General features: G+C 37.7%; 1 protein-coding gene across 1 annotated transcript in view; it reads right to left on the reverse strand.

Moving 5' to 3' along the window:
- Positions 1-21,696, reverse strand: part of UIMC1 (ubiquitin interaction motif containing 1) — a 109,737-nt gene that overhangs the window by 60,946 nt on the left and 27,095 nt on the right. Inside the window, exons 3-6 of the mRNA XM_070374125.1 lie at positions 10,010-10,134; positions 9,169-9,274; positions 8,121-8,857; positions 1,970-2,034 (exon numbers count right to left, since the gene is read on the reverse strand). Coding sequence (XP_070230226.1) covers positions 1,970-2,034; positions 8,121-8,857; positions 9,169-9,274; positions 10,010-10,134 — 1,033 coding nt within the window. The remainder of the gene's footprint in view (positions 1-1,969; positions 2,035-8,120; positions 8,858-9,168; positions 9,275-10,009; positions 10,135-21,696) is intronic.

Below are 21,696 nucleotides of genomic sequence, written 5' to 3' on the forward strand. Positions count from 1 at the left end.
CATCCATGGGATTTTCCAGGCAAGAGTACTGGAGAGGGATGCCACTGCCTTCTCCGATAGCCTTGACTAGACGAACCTTTGTTGGCAAAGTAATGTCTCTGCTTTTTAATATGCTGTCTAGGTTGGTCATAACTTTCCTTCCAAGGAGCAAGTGTCTTTTAATTTCATGGCTCTAATCACCATCCGCAGTGATTTTGGAGCCCAGAAAAATAAAGTCAGCCGCTGTTTCCCCATCTATTTGCCATGAAGTGATGGGACCAGATGCCATGATCTTAGTTTTCTGAATGTTGAGCTTTAAGCCAACTTTTTCACTCTCCTCTTTCACTTTCATCAAGAGGCTCTTTAGTTCTTCTTCACTTTCTGCCATAAGGGTGGTGTCATCTGCATATCTGAGGTTACTGATATTTCTCCCGGCAATCTTGATTCCAGCTTGTGCTTCCTCCAGCCCAGCATTTCTCATGATGTACTCTGCATGTAAGTTAAATAAGCAGGGTGACAATATACAGCCTTGACGTACTCCTTTCCAGATTTGGAACCAGTCTGTTGTTCCATGTCCAGTTCTAACTGTTGCCTCCTGACCTGCATATAGGTTTCTCAAAAGGCAGATCAGGTGGTCTGGTATTCCCATCTCTTTCAGAATTTTCCAGTTTATTGTGATCCACACAGTCAAAGGCATTGGCATAGTCAATAAAGCAGAAGTAGATGTTTTTCTGGAACTCTCTTGCTTTTTCCATGATCCAACTGATGTTGGCAATTTGATCTCTGGTTCCTCTGCCTTTTCTAAAACCAGCTTGAACATCTGGAAGTTCACGGTTCACATATTGCTGAAGCCTGGCTTGGAGAATTTTGAGCATTACTTTGCTAGCGTGTGAGATGAGTGCAACTGTGCGGTAGTTTGAGCATTCTTTCGCATTGCCTTTCTTTGGGATTGGAATAAAAACTGACCTTTTCCAGTCCTGTGGCCACTGCTGAGTTTTCAAAATTTGCTGACATATTGAGTGCAGCACTTTCACACCATCATCTTTTAGGATTTGAAATAACTCAACCGGAATTCCATCACCTCCACCAGCTTTGTTCGTCATAGTGATGCTTCCTAAGGCCTACCTGACTTCACATTCCAGGATGTCCAGCTCTAGATGAGTGTGAGTGATCACACCTTCATGATTATCTGAAGATATCATGAAGATATCTTGAAGATATCTTGAATATCATGAAGATCTTTTTTGTACAGTTCTTCTGTGTATTCTTGCCACCTCTTCTTAATATCTTCTGCTTCTGTTAGGTCCATACCATTTCTGTCCTTTATTGAGCCCATCTTTGCATGAAATAAACCTTTACATGTTATTAAAGTAGGAAGATTTAAGAAGGTAACCCCATCAATCAATCCATCCATCAAGAATAACTGAGAAGGTAATACAAATACAGCCATTTAAGGAAAGATGAGATAAAATCATATTAAAAGTGACACTGGACATGGAGTGAGGGTGATACTGATTCTGGGTGGCCTGAATAATATAAAGGCTTCAAAGAGGATGTAAATCTTAAGTCTTTTTAAAAGATGTATATGGTTCAGATATGTGGATAAATAAGCATAAGCATAAGGAACAAAGGGAGAAAGGACAAGGACCGTAAAGAAATCATTACAGAGCCTTGTTATTGGCATAGGAAGCGAGTGTCGTTAAGACAGTAGCAGGATGTGACTGCTTTTCAGGAATAGTGTAGATGGAATTTGTGCCAAGATAGTTGTGTTAGACAAGTAAACCTCTAAGATCTCTTCCACCCTAATTCACTAGGCTTCTATGAGATGCATATTTGAGAACTGGAAGATAACGATTTCTCTTTGGCTGTGTGTATAAAAGAGCTAAAAGGTCCCTGGGAAAGCTGTTCCTATACAGTCTCACTCATGTGGCTATCTTTTCTTCTGGTACTATCAGAGGAGAATTCAGATCCACAATAATATTTATCTTACCTTTGTGAGGCAGGTACAGAAGTTCCTTCTTCAGAAGTTTCTTCAACAAAGAGTCCTTGGGAAGACTGTAAAGAAAGATGTAAAATCCTAATTATATAGGCACAGATGAACTGGTTTTTCTTCCTTTAAAAAGAAATAGTAATTGTTCAACATTAACACTTAGCACATAGTAATAAGAATAAAACATTTTACAAAAGTCAGTGATTTTAAGTAAAAGAACATATTCTGTGGAATCAGAACACTGTAGAATTTAAATCACAGGTGAATCACCTATTAACTTTTAATCCTGGATAAGTAACATTTCAACCTGTTTCCTCATCTTAAAATAGTATTAAAACCTGCTTCACACTTATTGTGAGAATTAAACAAGATAATATATACAATGCACTGTGTAAAACACAAGGCATATAAATATTAGCGAGTGAAATGAATTATGATTTCAGAAAAGCAATTATGAAGCTTTTGTTGTGGAAGGAAGAAATACAGAGAAAAGTTCAGCTCTCAGTGGAAAGAAGTATCTCTTGGTAGAACCAAGACATAACATAGGCTATCCAAAAGAAAAGGTTATAAAGATTCCTTTTGCTATGAATTTGCCACTATGGTTAATATTTAGCTACAAAAGATATCTTTTAAGAAACACAACAAATAGGGATCGGATAAGGAAAAACTTATTTTCTTTGACTATTAATAGAGTTGGTGCAAATGTTAACTCGTTAAATGTAGGTGCATGGAAAAGTGTGGGAAAAGCAGCTACTGCTGACTTAGGGGTACTTCTGAGGAAGTACCTGGGCTGTGAAGCTTCTTCCAACAGATATAATGCTGAAATTTTCAGGGCCTTCTAACAGAATATAAATAACCTAAACAAGTTAGGCACCTCTCTATCTCTCAAGTAAATGATGAAATATACTAACAAACAAGAACAGCCTAGATGAGTCCTCAGTCAAAGAGAAGATAAAGCTGTACAATGATTGGGAATGTAGTCATCATGAAAAAGGAGGGTTGAACAAAACCGTCCAAAGGACTAAAATACAACAGTAATAAATACTTTATCTATTTGTTTGAACTCAGTGGTGACAAAACACTGTTTTGTTCCTGTTATCTAAAAAAAAAACCACCAAAAGGTAAATACTGACACCTGGTGTCCATTCAATAGAATTTTACTTTATTAGAATGACTAGCCAATCAAGACTCAGGCTTCAGAAACAAATAAGGCACTAACCAACAAGTTATGAGATACTGCCACCTCTACGTTAGGCTAAAGCACATCTCGACCTTTGCCAGTGTAATTTTTTTTTAAATTATTGTTACACCTATTATGTGTCAGGCCTATGCTAATCACTTTACATGTGTTATCCTTTAATCCTCACAAGAACCTTCTGAAGTAGAAGCTATTAAATTATTTTTAAAATGAGGAATGTGAAACTTCAACAGGTTAAATTATCTTCCCAAAATCATGGAGTTGTTCAAAGTGTTCAAAGTTGTTCAAAGCTTGGACCTTTCTGACTCCAAATGATCTTCTTCCTAACCATGTCAATACAGAATCTCAAAACTGTCTTTATTTCAATAAATCATTTTTAATTTCTAAACTTATACCTCAAAGGCAGTGATATAAACACAGAGGCAAAGTAAGGTTCTTCCAGAATATGAAAATAAGACAGCAAAACAAGCAAACAAAATTTGATTAGACTATTCACGGCTAATCAAAATGAACAGGGAAACATGACAGGAATGTAACTTTCACTAAGGAAGCTGTGGCCTAATCAAGACATTGTACTCCGCATGAACAAATACGCTAATGGAAATGGATAGTTTGCAACAAATAAAAAAGAAAAATCCAAAGACCCAGAATCAAGCAGTGGCTTCAAAACCGTGATCTGCAAGTGAAAGCAAATAGACATACACATCATCTGATCACCATAGAAATGTCCTCTGCTGTCAGGCACCAGTAGCTTATTAGGTCTTTCTATAGCCTAGGTAAACTACACCTTAAAATTTCCATTTTCTGATGATTATTTCAGCCTTCCAGATCCTTCATCCTTGAAAAAGGTATGATGGTGTATTTGTATTCTGGTCAATGAAAATGTCTCTCTTCCACAATAAAGTAACAGAGATTTGGTATACATACCAACTTGATACTTGGTTAGTCAAAGTTAGTTCTCACATTCTCACACAACCTAGGAAAGAAATCCCAGAACCTGGACTAAAAATCAAAGATCAGACCCTGAAAAGTAGTGACCACATCAATATACTACCCTTCTCCCTGCTGTAAAGCCATTCAGATGACCCCTCCATCTTCATTAAAATCTTCTCTATAATTGCAGTGATGCCAGAAACCAGTTATCATCTGATTCAAATTGCTTAGTCTATACAAAGTTTTTGCAACCTTCGTATAGACTAAATAATCTGCCCCAAGATGAATGTTTCTCTGAGTCCTTATTTCTGGGACTCCTGCTATCTCTATTAACCAAGGAGTCTCAAATATGGGCAGTTCCAGCAAAGTCATGCTGTTGTTCAGTCACCAAGTCACATCCAACTCTTTGCAACATCATGGGCTGCAGCACACTAGGCTTCCCTGTCCTTCACTATCTCCCAGAGTTTGCTCAAACTCATGTGCATTCAGTCGGTGATACAAAGCCATTGAAAATGTTTAACAGGCACATAAACTCTTTCTACCCAGTTCCTGAAAGCAAAAGACCAAGATGTGAAATTACAATTGCAAGATTTTCATTGTTTGCTGATAGAATTAGGATATTAATTTCTCTTTGTTTTTTAAAGATACTATTCTACATTGGCAAGACTGCAGTGAACTAGGCATTTTCTTTTTTTGTTTTTTTTTTTTTTTTTTTGAACTAGGCATTTTCATACACTGCTGGAAGGAAACAGTACAAATTTGAACAACCTTTCTTAAAAGCAATTTAGCAGTAAACAGTAGGTCTTCTTTTCTACATTCATAACTCTTTAACCCAGTATCTTTCTGGTTCCCTATCCCTAAAGACACAAATTAGTGTAATTAAATAAATAAAAGTTTTACTTAGATGTTTGCCACAACTGAAATATCCATCAATAGGAAAATAATTTAAATATTATGGTAAACTCATAAGCAGCCATTAAAAATGAGATCTTAAGTAATTTTAAGAAATTACATACATCAGAAAATGTTTGTATGTTAAGTTAATATATAAAAATATAGTAATATGATCTAAACTATAGAAAAAATAGGTATAGAAAAAAGATGAAGGAATACATCACTGGATCGTAAGACTGTGGATACTTTCAACTTTGTTCTTTACACTTTTGGGCATTTTTCAAGTTCTAAGTGATTTCTAAAATTAATGTTAATGACTAAACTGAGTATTTACTAGGTTGTCTACCTGATCTCCTTTTACTGAGGACTGTTCCTCACCCCCCTTGAATGGTAGTATAGCAGTGGGCTCATAGCCATTTGTACAATTTGGATCACAGCCCCTTTGGGCCACAGACAACTGGGCTGGGGAGGATTACTAACTCCATACGGGCTGTAAGTCATTTCCTAGAAGTTTGAAGTTGAAATTTGGAGAGAATAAATCTCCTGTAACTTGTATTTACCTTTGGGAACTATGGGATCAATGTCTTCCATCTACCATGTATAGCAGAGAAGCAAAGGAAGCCAGTTTGCAGGGAGAAAAATGAAGCAGATATAACTATGAGCCAGGGATGAATTTTCTAAACCTAGTACCTTATCTAGGCTTGGTTTACCATTCTGTTTGAGAATTTATGAGAACCTATCTTTTTTTATGATCGAGTCCTCTTTTTAATTAAGCTAGCTTGATTTGGTTTCTTGTAGCCAAATAGTACCAAATAATAATACTACGTGTAGTATTTGGTGGCCTGTTCATGAAGTTTGAGAACTTCAACTAAAAAGCCAGCTATTAGGTTCTAATCACTTCCAGCCTATTCTAAAGGCACTGGTTTAAAACCTCAGAACCTGACACAAGTCTATGTTCTAAAACTCCAGCCCCTGGGATCTTTCAAACTAACAACTTGAATTACAGTAAAATATTAAATATTCACTCTGTGGACTTAATTATTCTTTTAAGAAGCATCTCTGAATCACAATGGATAAACAAAATGTTATCATAAGCATAACTTAACTTTCCTTTGGAAGAGAGGCAAATCACTGGAAGAACTGTTAAGAAAAATGCTTTATCTTTCCACACAGCTATCTTTCTAGAACATGGATGAAGAAGGCTGCTAGGTAAGAAAAATTCCTATATATATTTTCAATCAATAACCTTCTGATCCCTTAGAGAAAACTACCATTTATTGAGTGGCTATTATCTCCTAAGTATTATAACTAGACATTTTACATAATTCACTTTATTCATTAAAACTATTGAAAGATACGAATAACTAATTTCGTTTTATAGATATTTTAAAACTGAGATTCAGAAGTTAAATGGCCTTCTCAAAGGCAGTTACTAAAACACTAAAATAAAAATTCAAACTCCAAATCCATGCTCTCTACACAATGCAATTTCTTATCACTACCATTTCTTGAACCCTTAAAAGAGACAAAAAAAAAAAAATAGCATAACTGTAAAACAAAACCAAAAACTCAGAGTCCAATAACAGCAACACAAAGTAGTACAGTAATAAAATATTCTATACCCTTGAAAATTATAGTTTATAAAGAATTTGTAATTATATGATTGTTAATACTCAGAGAAAAAACAGAATATAAGTTTAACCTACCATATATACAAATATATATCTATATAATATAATCTAGGTATCTCAGAAAAAGACTTAAAAGGCAAATGTGCCCAAATAGGGAATCATTTTCAGTAAATTACTGAAAATCTCAAGCAAAAATCAGAAACACATGATTATGTGAGGTAAAAAAGTCAACTGGAAAACTACCTGCACTTCCTATCACAGAGGACCACTTCCCCTAATACATAAAGGATGTCTATAAACCACTAAGAAAAAGACTGATACAAAAGAAAAATGCCCGTAAGAGGTAAACAGACAAAAAAGGAAATACACATGGGTCTCAAGCACACATGAGGAAAGTGAAAATTAAGACTGTACTGTGATACTAGTGTGTTTTATCCTCAGACTGGCAAAGATCAAGAAGTCCTGACAATACGGTACTGGTATGGGTATGGGGAACAGCTGCTACTCATACAACCTCTACAGAAGGCAATTTAGAAACAGCTATCAAAATTGTAAACACATATATACTTTGATCTACCAATTACATCAACAAGTTACCCTATAAAATCTCCCATGTAGATGAAACATCTTATGCACAAAAGTAATAATCCTCTTCCAATTAAAAAAAAAAATTAATAATCACTGCAGTAGTGTTTGTAATAGTAATATTTTGGAAACAACCTAAATGTCCACCAATAGGAACATTAGATACAATAAACTCATTCATACATAGTGTATTACACATTCTCCCTCCAAAAGAAAAGAAATTCTTTATGTACTGTTATGGAATGATCCCATAGAGACAGTAAATGAAAAAAGCAAGGTACAGAATAATGAAGAGTATGCTATCAGCTGTATAAAAGGTGGGGAAAAGTATCTATACACATTGTTTGCACCACATGAAATCCTCAGAAGGATGCACTAGCAAACAGTAATAAATGCTGACTCAAGGAAGGGGAACTGGTTGGCTGGGGATGGGGATAGAAGACAAACTTTATTTATATCTTTTTGAATTTTGAGTCAGTTGAACATTACTACCTATTCAAAAACTTAACTTTTTAGAAATACATATTTTAAAACAAAAAATAAACTGATACATACATCTGATACAATAATGTTTTCACGAATGCATAAGGAATAGGAAAAGATCTAAGATAAGCTATTAAGTAGGAGAAAGGAACAAAGTTTATACAGAAAAGTCTTCATTTTGTTGAAAAATTTAAAAGAAAAAATAACTATATGCATAAAAATAATAATGATTGCCTCTTGGTGCTGGTATTATGATCAATTTTTTTCTTCTTTACACTCTTCTGTACTTTCCTAACTTTTCAGAGTGAGCATATATGTGTTACTTTAAAAGTCAAGAGGAAAGGGCAACACACAAAAAAACAGCTAAAATAATCCTTGTTTAATCTGTGAATAAATCATCCTTAATCACAGCATCACTGACCCTTACCTGACCATGACTGGTTGTTGGTTCTTCCTCCAACAAAAGTTTCTCTTTCAAGCTTTTAATTGGACTTTCTTGGAAATCCTTGGTTTTTGAGTGCCAGACAGATGCCCTAGACTCCTGCCTCTCCTCTTTGTCTTCATCTCCCACATCTTCTGAGATGCCTTCATTTTTTTCACTAGCCTGATCTCCTTGGCCACATTCATTCTGGATCAGAGAAGGAGGTCTAGGTAACACTGGTTCCCCAAAACCTTTTTTTTTTAAGAGCTGCCTCTGAGTCATTTTCAGGCTCTTTTGATAAACCTCCAACTGGCAGAGAATGACCTTGGTATATTGGTTAGGGTCTACTCCATCAGGGCAGAATGGAATACCCCAGAAGTAGTGCACAGTGCCCCCAATGTCCTGGAGACCTTTGGCATCTGCTGGGGTAGGCAGACAGTGCCTAGATGTGTCCCCCCTACCCTGGGCAGCTTTGTGAAAAGCACAACCCCTCCCAGTACTTTCCTGTGGCTTCCCACACTGTGTGTGCTCAGCCAAGTGGCCAGTACATCTGTCAAAACATTTAACGTTCTCATTCTCAAACACTGGCTGGCTTGATTGGTCCCAGCTTCCTGAGCTGCCAGAGACCGGCTCCTCTTCAGTGTTTTCAGTGTGGTCCCAAGGCTCCTCTCTTTCCTCAGACTCGTTTCCCTGACTGATATGTGAGCCTTTAAACAGTGATGGAGGTACCAGCTGCCATATGCCTGTAGGTATTTGAGAAAAAGTAGGGCTAAGGACAAACCATTTTTTATTAAGAGGGTTTGGTAAGTTATCACTTATCAAGAATTGCATAATGTGGGTAAAAAAGGCTCTTCTTTGGGTTTAACCAAAAGTTGGCTTCTCCTGGGAGATAAAAGTATGCTGGATATTAGTTAGATCTCAACTACTATCTGACTTAACCTCTCTAATACCACCAAAGGGATTCTGGACATTTCTGTATATCTACTCTCAGCATGATATCCCTCTGATATGGTTATGCTTGATGAGAAGAAGGAGCCAGAACAGGGAGACATGCCTTCAGTGGTCCCAGAGTCTGTGGTTTTCTGTTGGTGGGACTGTGAAGATGGTCCAGTGGCCAGAGGTCGAGATCTGGTAGCAGAAGCATCAGAAGGCCGGCAACTCTGAAACAAGTGATCCCACACCAGACCAGGTTTATTATTAAGATAGCTATACATGAAGGGTCATAGGAAGAACAAAAAAGAGGAGTCCACTGTCCCTAAGCGATTCTCCTCTCCAAAAAGTAGATGCCCAATTCAAATAAATTCCACAATGTGTACTGCATGCCTACTATGTACAAAGCACTGTATTAGATCACTATTAGATACTAGATACTAGACCTTTTTCTAATATAGAAAAGTGAATGGCATAAAGGATGGCTCAGGATCTGCCACTGGCAAATATCTTTCACATTTAAAATAACTTCAATTACACATATTCAAATCACAATGTAATATTATTTGAAAATTTTTAATACTGCTCATTCTGTCCCTTCATAACCCACCTCTAGTTCTCATTCCCTTTGTTCTCCCCACAATACAGGGAAAGTAACACCTTATCTTGCTCTCTTCTGGATTCTTGTTACTCAGTAACTCTTTTCAGAAGCTGCCAAATACTATGGTTCTCTTAAGACATGGACTGAAAATTTGTGATGTAGAAAACTCTTCCATATAGAATTAACAAAACACTAAATTGAGTTCACAATTTGACACAGATTTTAAAAATGATAATGGGAAATATTTGTCAACTGAAAACCCTATGAACTACTTACTACAGCTAGTTCCTAATTAGCCATGACACTGCAGAAATAAAATATTGCTGATCAATCCTCACAAATTTTTTCAACATAGCATATTTACATTCAGACTCTCCGCAATGGCTTTCCTCAAGAGCTCTTCTTCTTCCGCCTCCTGGCTGTTCACCTCCCTAGCTTCCTGTTCACTCATTTTGAGAGCCAGAGCAAACTGTTCTTCTTCTGTCATTTCTGTAAGAAGACAGGGAAAAGAGAGACAGTGACACTACAAACATTAAATAAGTGTGTACACAAGAAACAGAATTATTAAACTTTTCAAGAGAAGACACTAAAGACCACTTAGTACAATTTTGTGAATAAGGAAAGCTCCAAAAGGTAAGGTACAGGTAAAAATCAGTAGCAGCAGCTATAAGAGTCCAGGATTAACGAAACTGTGAGCTCCTATGAAGGCAGAGTTTCTGCCTACTTTTCTTCACTGTTGTATCTTCAGCACAAGAGAAGAGTACCTGGCTCCTGACAGGTAATATCTGGTGAATGAATAAGAGGAACTAACTCCCAATCCAGGGTTTTTCAATACCTATCACTTCATACTGACACATATTTACTTTATGCTCAACATCAAGCCAGAGTAATTTTACTTTCCAGAATCTTCTGATTTATCCAATAGAAAAGAACATCTCTAAAGACCAGAGTGTCATCTGCAAACAGCATTTCCCATTAAAAGCAACTGGGGTACCCTGGAGAGGAATAGTTGACTGCAAGTCTGGAGAATGAAACATATTAATAGAAGATGAATTAGAATATCTGTCATATTTATGAGCAAAGAATCTACCAGATACTACTCGGGTCATATCAAAAGAACTTAAGACCCAACTTAAAAAGGTTCTCAATGGCCAAAAATGAGACCACTGAACATCAACAAGGATAATGAATACAATGAATTAAAACATACTAAATAAGTTTAACTGGAGAAGGGAATTGGCAACCCACTCCAGTATTCTTCCCTGGAGAATTCCATGGACAGAGGAGCTTGGAAGGCTACAGTCTATGGGGTCACAAAGAGTTAGACACAACTGAGTGACTAACACACAAATAAGTTTAAATCTATAAGTTCATAATAGTACTTAAAAAAAACTAGTCACTGTCGAAGAATGTTAACAATATGTTATTCAATCAACAATGAATCAATTATTTTGAAAACTGGAAAAAAAAAAGGATAGAGAATCAAGCTTTTGTCCTATTCTTCCAATATAAGCTATACTACTAGATAACCAGATAGATGAAAAGAAGCTTTTCTTTAAAGAGTTGTAAGATGGTGTGGAGAAAAGGGAACCCTCTTGCACTGTTGGTGGGAATGTAAATTGATACAGCCACTACGAAGAACAGTATGGAGATTCCCCAATAAACTAGGAATAAAACTACCATACTACCCAGCAATCCCACAACTGGGCATATACCCTGAGAAAAATCATTCTAAAAGGCACATGTACCCCAATGTTCATTGCAACACTATTTGCAATAGCCAGGACACAAAAGCAACCTAGATGTCCATCGACAGATGAATGGATAAAGTTGTGGTATATATGTGTGTGTGGTATATATATATATAACGGGCTTCCCTTGTGACTCAGCTGGTAAAGAATCTGCCTGCAATGCGGGAGACATGGGTTTGATCCCTGGATTGGGAAGATCCCCTGGAGAAGGAAATGGTTAACCACTCCAGTTTTCTGGCCTGGAGAATCCCATGGACTTTATAGTCCATGGAGTCACAAAGAGTTGGACACAACTGAGTGACTTTCACTCTCACCTATATATAATTGAGTATTATTCAGCCATAAAAAGGAACAAAGTCAGTTGTAGTGAGGTGGATGAACCTAGAGCCTGTTATGCAGGATGAAGTATGTCAGCAAAATAAAAACAAATATTCTATATTAACACATACATATGGAATCTAGAAAAATGGTACTGATTAACCTATTTGTAGACCAGCAATAGAGATGCAGACATAGAGAAAAGACTTGTTAGACACAGTGAGGGAAGGAGAGGGTAGAACGAATTGAGAGTAGCATTGAAACATACACATTACCATATGTAAAACAGATAACCATTGGGAATATGCTATATGATGCAGGGAGCTCGACCCAGTGCTCTGTGACAACCTAGAGAGGTGGGATGCCGGGGGGTGTGGCGGGGTGGGGTAGTGGGGGGAGATGGGAGGGAGGTTCCAAAGGGAGAGGACATATGCATACCTGTGGCTGATTCATGCTGATGTATGGCAAAACCAATACAACATTGTAAAGCAATCATCCTCCAATTAAAAATAAATAAATTAAAAAAAAATACTTCAAAAGAAAATTATTCTAGCCAATAAATATAAAAAAGAATATTGCCATTTTGTATAATGCTTATGGACAAGATTCTGGCAGTGACTAACAAACTACACATATGACCCAGCAATCCCAATTCGAGCAATGTACTCTAACGATATATTTTCAATTAAAAAAAAAATAAATATACACAAGACAGCATATTTAAAAAACAAAGACATCACTGCGCTGACAAAGGTCTGCAGTCAAAGCTATGGTTTTTCCAGTAGTGAGAGGGTAACAGGCAGGAAGGTCAAGGGTCTCCAAATGGAGGAAATAGGCTGCAAGTCTTAGACATTTTTTATCTCTTTTTTAAGCAGCAGGAGGAAACAAACCACAAGTGTCAGATTTTTTACCCTTCTCTATACAAATTTAAAAGGTTTTCCTTAAAATTCTGTGTTGCCATGACGACACCTGGTTCCACTTGAACTTAACTTTTCTCAAACCTTGAGCTAACCAATGCGTTTTTCTTATGGAAATGGTTTTCTTAAGCTATGTTAATGAACTATGTATTTACACTAGACTCTGTCTCTCTTGAAGTCTGTTCTGCTTAAGACTCAGATCACACTAGGACCACAGCCTTGTCTAACTCAATGAAACTAAGCCATGCCCGTGGGGCCACCCAAGACAGGCGGGTCATGGTGGAGAGGTCTGACAGAATGTGGTCCACTGGAGAAGGGAATGGCAAACCACTTCAGTATTCTTGCCTTGAGAACCCCATGTTATATCTACTACTGCATGCAGGAATCCCTCAGAAGAAATGGAGTAGCCATCATGGTCAACAAAAGAGTACGAAATGCAGTACTTGGATGCAATCTCAAAAATGACAGAATGATCTCTGTTCGTTTCCAAGGCAAACCATTCAGTATCACAGTAATCCAAGTCTATGTCCCAACCAATAATGCTGAAGTTGAACAGTTCTATGAAGACCTACAAGACCTTTATGAAGACCTACAACACCCAAAAAAGATGTCAAATTTGGAAAACTCAGCAGTGGCCACAGGACTGGAAAAGGTCAGTTTTCATTCCAATCCCAAACAAAGGCAATGCCAAAGAATGCTCAAACTACCACACAATTGCACTCATCTCACACGGTAGTAAAGTAATGCTCAAAATTGTCCAGGTCAGGCTTCAGCAATACGTGAACCGTGAACTTCCTGATGTTCCAGCTGGTTTTAGAAAAGGCAGAGGAACCAGAGATCAAATTGCCAACATCCGCTGAATCATGGAAAAAGCAAGAGAGTTCCAGAAAAACATCTATTTCTGCTTTATTGACTATGCCAAAGCCTTTGACTATGTGGATCACAATAAACTGTGGAAAATTCTGAAAGAGATGGGAATGCCAGACCACCTGACCTGCCTCTTGAGAAACCTATATGCAGGTCAGGAAGCAACAGTTAGTACTGGACATGGAACAACAGACTGGTTCCAGATCTGGAAAGGAGTACGTCAAGGCTGTATATTGTCACCCTGCTTATTTAAGTTATATGCAGAGTACATCATGAGAAATGCTGGGCTGGAAGAAGCACAAGCTGGAATCAAGATTGCCGGGAGAAATATCAATAACCTCAGATATGCAGATGACACCACCCTTATGGCAGAAAGTGAAGAGGAACTAAAGAGCCTCTTGATGAAGGTGAAAGAGGAGAGTGAAAAAGTTGGCTTAAAACTCAACATTCAGAAAACGAAGATCATGGCATCTGGTCCCATCACTTCATGGCAAATAGATGGGGAAACAGTGGCAACAGTGTCAGACTTTATTTTTGGGGGCTCCAAAATCACTGCAGATGGTTGACTGCAGCCATGAAATTAAAAGACGCTTGCTCCTTGGAAGAAAAGTTATGACCAACCTAGACAGCATATTGAAAAGCAGAGACATTACTTTGCCAACAAGGTCCATCTAGTCAAGGCTATGGTTTTTCCAGTGGTCATGTATGGATGTGAGAGTTGGACTGTGAAGAAAGCTGAGCGCTGAAGAACTGATGCTTTTGAACTGTGGTGTTGGAGAAGACTCTTAGAGTCCCTTGGACTGCAAGGAGATCCAACCAGTCCATTCTGAAGGAGATCAGCCCTGGGATTTCTTTGGAAGGAATGATGCTAAACCTAAAATTCCAGTACTTTGGCCACCTCATGCGAAGAGTTGACTCATTGGAAAAGACTCTGATGCTGGGAGGGATTGGGGGCAGGAGGAGAAGGGGACGACAGAGGATGAGATGGCTGGATGGCATCACTGACTCGATGGACGTGAGTCTGAGTGAACTCTGGGAGTTGGTGATGGACAGGGAGGCCTGGCGTGCTGCGATTCATGGGGTCGCAAAGAGTTGGACACGACTGAGCAACTGAACTGAACTGAACTGAAGGGCTTAACAAACCTGTATGTTTTACTCATACACTATTTTCTTAATCTATGTTAATGAAACTATATATTTATGTGCAAACCTGCCTTTCTTCAAGATTCATGTCAATCGTTTTATGGCCCAGGATGACTCACCTGGTGCCAATATTATCTCAACATGCATGTTGTGGGTGAGAGGGCTAGTACCACTCTGAGACATCTCCTCTCTCTAATTAACAGCTGGCTGATAGGTATATAACATACTGCTAAAGGCTAGCAGGGGGGCACTCTTTCTGCCCCCTTCTGATGTCTATGTCAGAAGCTTTATCCATCTCTTTCATACTTTAATAAAACTTTATCACGCAAAAGTTCTGAGTGATCAAGCTTTGTCACTGGCCCCAGTTTGAATTCCTCTCCTCTGGAGGCCAAGAATCCCGACGTCTTCCATGGCCTAGCAACAACCTTTCATCTTGGGGCTCGTCTGGGACCCCTCATGCCAGAGGCAAGAACCGTAACCTGTAGAGCAACCAGCCTGCTTCAGCAGTCATGTACAGATGTGAGAGTTGGACCATAAAGAAGGCTGAGCACCGAAGAACTGATGCTTTCAAATTTTGGTGCTGGAGAAGACTCTTGAGAGTCCTTTGAACTGCAAAGAGGCCAAACCAGTCAATCCTAAAGGAAATCAACCCTGAATATTCATGGAAGGACTGATGCTAAAGCTGAAGCTCCAATATTTTGGCCACCTGATGTGAAGAGCCAACTCATTGAAAAAGACTTTGATGCTGGGAAAGATTGAAGGCAAAAGCAGAAGAGGGTGACAGAGGATGAGACGGTTAGACAGCATCACCAGTTCAATGGACATGAATTTGAGCAAACTCCAGGAGACAGTGAAGGACACAGGAGCCTGGCATGCTGTAGTCTATAGGGCTGCAAATAGTTGGACACAACTTAGCGACTGAACAATGACAACAAAACCAAATATGTACTACATTTTTCACTGCAGCATTGTTTGAATTTGCAAAACAATGGAATCCACGTAATGACCATCACAGGACACTGCTTGAATAAATTTTAGTATTCATACATAAAACTGTAAAAAGAATAAGGAAGGTATCTATGCTCTAGGAATAGAATGATTGTAAAGATACAGTATCAAGCTAAAAAAAAGAAGCAAAACACAAAAGATTATATAGTATGCTAATTTTTGCCAAGAGTGACACAAGAAAGATGAATTAGAAACTAATTCAAATGGTTATATACAGGTAGTTGGGTACAAAGTGGGAGGGATAAGGGAGGGAGTGACATTTCTTGGACTATACCTTTTGGTATATCTTTGACTTAATCGGGTAAATGTTAAACCTGTTTTTAAAATGTAAAATAAAATCAGTAAGGATAAGGGACCCCTAAGATTAAATTCCCAAAATAAAAAAATGCACCCAAATAAATTTAAAGTGATCTTAATGAGAATGAAAACAGATCAGAATTAACCAGTGAATGAATGTCAGATGGCCTTAGATTTTCTTTATAGAGAGGTTTTTTAACTATAAATTCAAATTCTTTAATAGATATACGGCTATTCAGATGTTCTCTGTTTTCTGTGTCAGTTTTCATAAATTATGTTTTTCAGTGATTTTTTTAATTTGTTCAATTAAGTCAGTATTTCTCAGTCCTTTTTTCATTACTATTCCCTGAAGAATACTTTCCAGACTTTTTTTTCCTAATCAAAATCTATGGAAGTACATAATGCAATGTTTACAGGGATATGAATAGCTTTACATGATCATATAAAAAAGAAGAAAAATTTAAAATCAGAGATCTAAGCTTTTCTTTAATAAGCTAAACAATGAACAGCAAAATTAACCCAAAGTAAGAAGAAAGTAATATAAAGAGCAGATATCAATGAAATAGAAGATTGAATACAACACAGAAAATAAAAATTAATAACAAAACTTGGTTCCATGAAAAGGTCAATAAAATTTATAAATCTCTGATTAGACTGATCAAGAAGAAAAAGAAAACATGTAAGTTAACAATACAGGAATAAGAGGGGATATATCACTACAGATTCTACAATCATGAAAAGAACAACAGAATACCATGGACAATTTTATGCCAATAAATTTGACAAACAAACATGCATTCTCAACTGGCATGATATCATCTCCAAGTGGACAAAAATTGGTTCTTGGAAGTCCAAGAAATCTTAACTTTCTTTATATATAAAACACAGGTGTATAAGTTGGTACATAAATAGGATATATAGCATTATCTAAGACGCTTACTCCTTGGAAGGAAAGTTATGACCAACCTAGATAGCATATTCAAAAGCAGAGACATTACTTTGCCAACAAAGGTTCGTCTAGTCAAGGCTATGGTTTTTCCTGTGGTCATGTATGCATGTGAGAGTTGGACTGTGAAGAAAGCTGAGTGCTGAAGAATTGATGCTTTTGAACTGTCGTGTTGGAGAAGACTCTTGAGAGTCCCTTGGACTGCAAGGAGATCCAACCAGTCCCTTCTGAAGGAGATCAGCCCTGGGATTTCTTTGGAAGGACTGATGCTAAAGCTGAAACTCCAGTACTTTGGCCACCTCATGCGAAGAGTTGACTCACTGGAAAAGACTCTGATGCTGGGAGGGATTGGGGGCAGGAGGAGAAGATGACAACAGAGGATGAGATGGCTGGATGGCATCACTGACTCGATGGACGTGAGTCTGAGTGAACTCCAGGAGTTGGTGATGGACAGGGAGGCCTGGCATGCTGTGATTCATGGGGTCGCAAAGAGTCAGACACGACTTAGCAACTGAACTGAACTGAACTGATGGCATTAAAATTTCACGGGGACAGTGGTGGCTAGGAAAAAAAAAGCCTAAAAAGGATCCTTCAGGGAACAGTAATGAAAAAAGGACTGAGAAACACTGACTTAACTGAAACAAAACAAACAAAAAAAAAATCACTGAAAAACATAAATTACAAAAACTGACACAGAAGAAAAAGAGTATCTGAACAGCCTTATACCTACTAAAGAATATGAATCTGTAACTAAAAACCTCTCCATAAAGAAAATCCAAAGCCATCTGACATTCATCACTGGTGAATTCTAACAAAAACTAAAGAAAAAATAATAGCAACATAATTCAGAAAATAAGATATCAAGTCTCCCCAAATTGATTCAACACAATCCCAACGAAAATCCAAACAAGTTCATTAAACGTAATGTAATAAAAAATTCAGAAATAGATGCACAAATTTTTTTCAATTGATTTCTACCAACAAGCCTTTTCAACAAATGGTACCAGAACAACAGGATATCCATAAGGAAAAAAAAATGAAACCTTAACCCTTATCTCACACTATAGACAAAAATTAACTCAAAATGGAATACATATCTAGATATAAAAGCTAAAACTATAAAAATCCTAGAAGAAAACACAGGTGAAAATCTTTGTAACTGAGGGATAGTCAAATTTTGTTTACATATGACACAGAAAGAAAAAAGTAAATATAAAACTTCTTTTGTTACAAAAATAAAAAGTACAAAAATAGTTTTTAATTAAAAAAATTTTAAGTAAAAAAGAAAGAAAAAGGTAAGTCACAAAATGGGAGAACATATTCACAATATATATAATCTGACAAAAGACTTGTATCCAAAGTATATGAAATACCTATACTTCATAGTAAGAAAACAAGCCATCTAATTTTATCAATAATGAACAACAGATCTGAAAATTTTGGAATAATCATTAAGCATAAGAAAAGATCATTAATCATGAGGAAAAGGCAAGTTAAAATGAGCTACCACTATATATCAACAGAATGGATAAAATGGAAAAGACTGACATTCTTACAACATGATTATTCATTCTTAATGAAGTCACTAAGTCATCAAGAAAATATTGATGTTGATTATATCCTCTGTGTTCAATTTAAGAGAAGGAAAACCATGTAATAATGCAAAATGAGTTCTTTGTAATATTCAGTCTTTTAAAATATCTTGTATTCCCTAATTAAGAGTCCCTTGGACAGCAAGGAGATCAAACCAGTTAATCTTAAAGGAAATCAACCCTGAGTACTCATTAGAAGGACTAATGCTGAAGTTGAAGCTCCAGTATTTTGGTCACCTGATGCAAATAGAAGACTCATTGGAAAAGTCCCAGATGCTGGGAAAGACAGAGGGCAGAAGAAGAAGGAGTCAGATAATGAGATGGCTGGATGGCATCACTGATACAATGGACATGAACTTGGGCAAACTTCAGGAGATGGTGAGGGACAGGGAAGTATGGTGTGCTGCAGTCCATGAGGTCACAAAGAGTCAAACACGACTAAAGGACTGAACAACATATTTCCTAAAGATTCTGGAGAGATGCAGGCTTTGCTATTACATTAACATGAAAATAAGAACTTAGTAAGGATTCTGTTCTCAACTACATAGACAGGAAACTCCACAGCCAGACTGAGGAAGGAAATGAAAGTCCCTCAGTCACGTCTGACTCTTTGCGACCCCAAGGACTGTATGTAGCCTGCCAGGCTCCTCTATCCATGGAATTCTCCAGGCAATTCTATTGGAGTGGGTTGCCGTTCTCTTCTCCAGGGGATCTTCCCAACCCAGGGATCAAACCCAGGTCTCCCACATTGCAGGCACATTCCTTACCATCTGAGCCACCAGGGAAGCCCCCACAGCCAGACTACCTGGGTTTAATTCTTGATTGCATGCTTTTTTAATTGTAAAATTTTGAGCAGGTTATTTATCCTCTAAACCTGGATACTGGTGCTAGTCTGTGATAATCTCCCTCCCTTTTTTTTCTTTGTGTCTTTTAATCCGCATGACCATATATCTAGAGTAAATATAAACATACTCTTAACATTAGAATTCTCATATAAATACTATGATTTAATAATACTTGTTTTACTTCACACACAAGAAAAACAGAGGTAATAGTATTTAAGTCTGTTACAATGGTTAAATAATACATGAAAAATATTTAGAATAGTACCTGGCACATAACAAGTGTCTAATAACTGTTTATTATTACTCTCAATTAACAAATTATTTACTGTTATTACATTTTATTTAAAGAAATCCAAAACTTCAGATTATTGTTTTTCACTAACAATAACACCTGTCTTCCCAGGTGGCTCATTGGTAAAGAATCCTCCTGCCAATGCAGGAAATGCAGGTTTGATTCCTGGGTCAAGAAGATGCCCTAGAGAAGGAAACAGCAACCCACTCCAGGATTCTTGCCTGGAAGATCCCAAGGACACAGGAGCCTGTCGGGCTACAGTCCATGGGGTCACAAAAGAGTCAGATACAACTAGCAAGTGAACAACAAACAATAACATACAAGCACATAATCTGACAAAGCCACCACTACATATTTACTCTAACCACAATCAGAATTAAAAGGACATTCTTATTCACTAGTTACTGACTCTTAGTTTTTATATAACCATGATCTGAGACTAAAGTCTAATAAACATCACTACTGACTAGGACATATTTTACCTAACCTCTCTACAATATAAGAACCCAACCATTAGAAGAAAGGGAGAAACAAACTGGAATTCCAGCCAGGAGGAAATGTCAGCAAGTGTCAACATTAGAATCTCTAACTGAATTGGCTCAACTAGCTTATCAAATGATTCTGATTATGTTCTTCAAAATTTATGATCTCCCAACATTCAGGTTCAGAGAAGGCAACGGCACCTCACTCCAGTACTCTTGCCTGGAAAATCCCATGGGTGGAGGAGCCTGGAAGGCTGCAGTCCAGGGGTTGCTAAGAATTGGACACGACTGAGCGACTTCACTTTCACTTTTCACTTTCATGCATTGGAGAAGGAAATGGCAACCCACTCCAGTGTTCTTGCCTGGAGAATCCCAGGGACTGCGGAGCCTGGTGGGCTGCTGTCTATGGGGTCGCACAGAGTCAGACACAACTAAAACGACTTAGCAGCAGCAGCAGCAACATTGAGGTTGGCCCACTGAGATGTGTAAACAGGCTGTTAACAATCGAAACAATCCAGAACACAAAAACAGATATAACCTGTAAAAGTTGTGGTTATTTAAAAAGGTTGAGGGGCTTCCTGTGGTCCAATGGTTAAGAATTCACCTTCCTATGCAGGAAATGGGGGTTTGATCCCTGGTTGGGGAAGTAAGATCCCACACGCCACAGGGCAACAACTCCATGTGCCACAACCACTGAGCCTGCGTGCTCTAGAGTCCATACAACAAAATTACAGAAGACCACGCACTGCAATGAAGACCCAGCACAGCCTAAATAAGTAAGTAAACCAAGAGAACAGAACAAATGTTCTGACATAGCACATTTCATGCAACAACAAAAGATAAATTATCTTCCTGCCCAAATCTTTTCCTAAGAACTTTTTTTTGCAAAACAGACATAGCTCTGCAACTGTGATAAACTTAATATATCTACATGTTGCCAGTTACAAGTTTATAAAACACTTTTGAAAGCATCAAGACACTGTGTAGGCACCTGTATACATGTACATTCTCAAACAAAATGATACCACTTCTGGGAGTTTATCCTGAACAATCACTGAAAAGAAAAACTGTGTTATACACAAAAAGATGTTCATTACACTAGAACCTGGGCTTCCTTGGTGGCTCAGTGGTATAAGAATGCAATGCAGGAGATCTGGGTTCAATCCCTGGGTTGGGACGATCCTGTGGAGAAATAAATAGCAACCCACTCCAGTATTCTTGCCTAGAGAATCCCATGGACAGAGGAGCACAGCAGGCTACAGTCCACGGGGTCACAAAGAGTTGGACAGGACTGAGCGGGTAATACACACACACACACACACACACACACACACACACACTATAACCTACAAGGTGACTGACTTAAGTTTCCTAAAAACAAAGCCACTGTTAAGTTATATAAGGCATGTTAACTCAAGAGACTCATATGTTATCAAAATACTAATCATGAAGATATATAAAAATGATAAAAGTCTGTAAAAGCCATATGAAAATATAATGGAAATTATAGAACCAACTTCTGATTCCACATGTAAGAAACCTGGAAGTAAGTCACCGCTTTGTCCTAAAGAGTAAAAAGCTATTAATAAAGCA

Source organism: Bos mutus, chromosome 7 (genome assembly GCF_027580195.1).
Source record: "Bos mutus isolate GX-2022 chromosome 7, NWIPB_WYAK_1.1, whole genome shotgun sequence".
Classification (NCBI taxonomy): Eukaryota; Metazoa; Chordata; class Mammalia; order Artiodactyla; family Bovidae; genus Bos; species Bos mutus.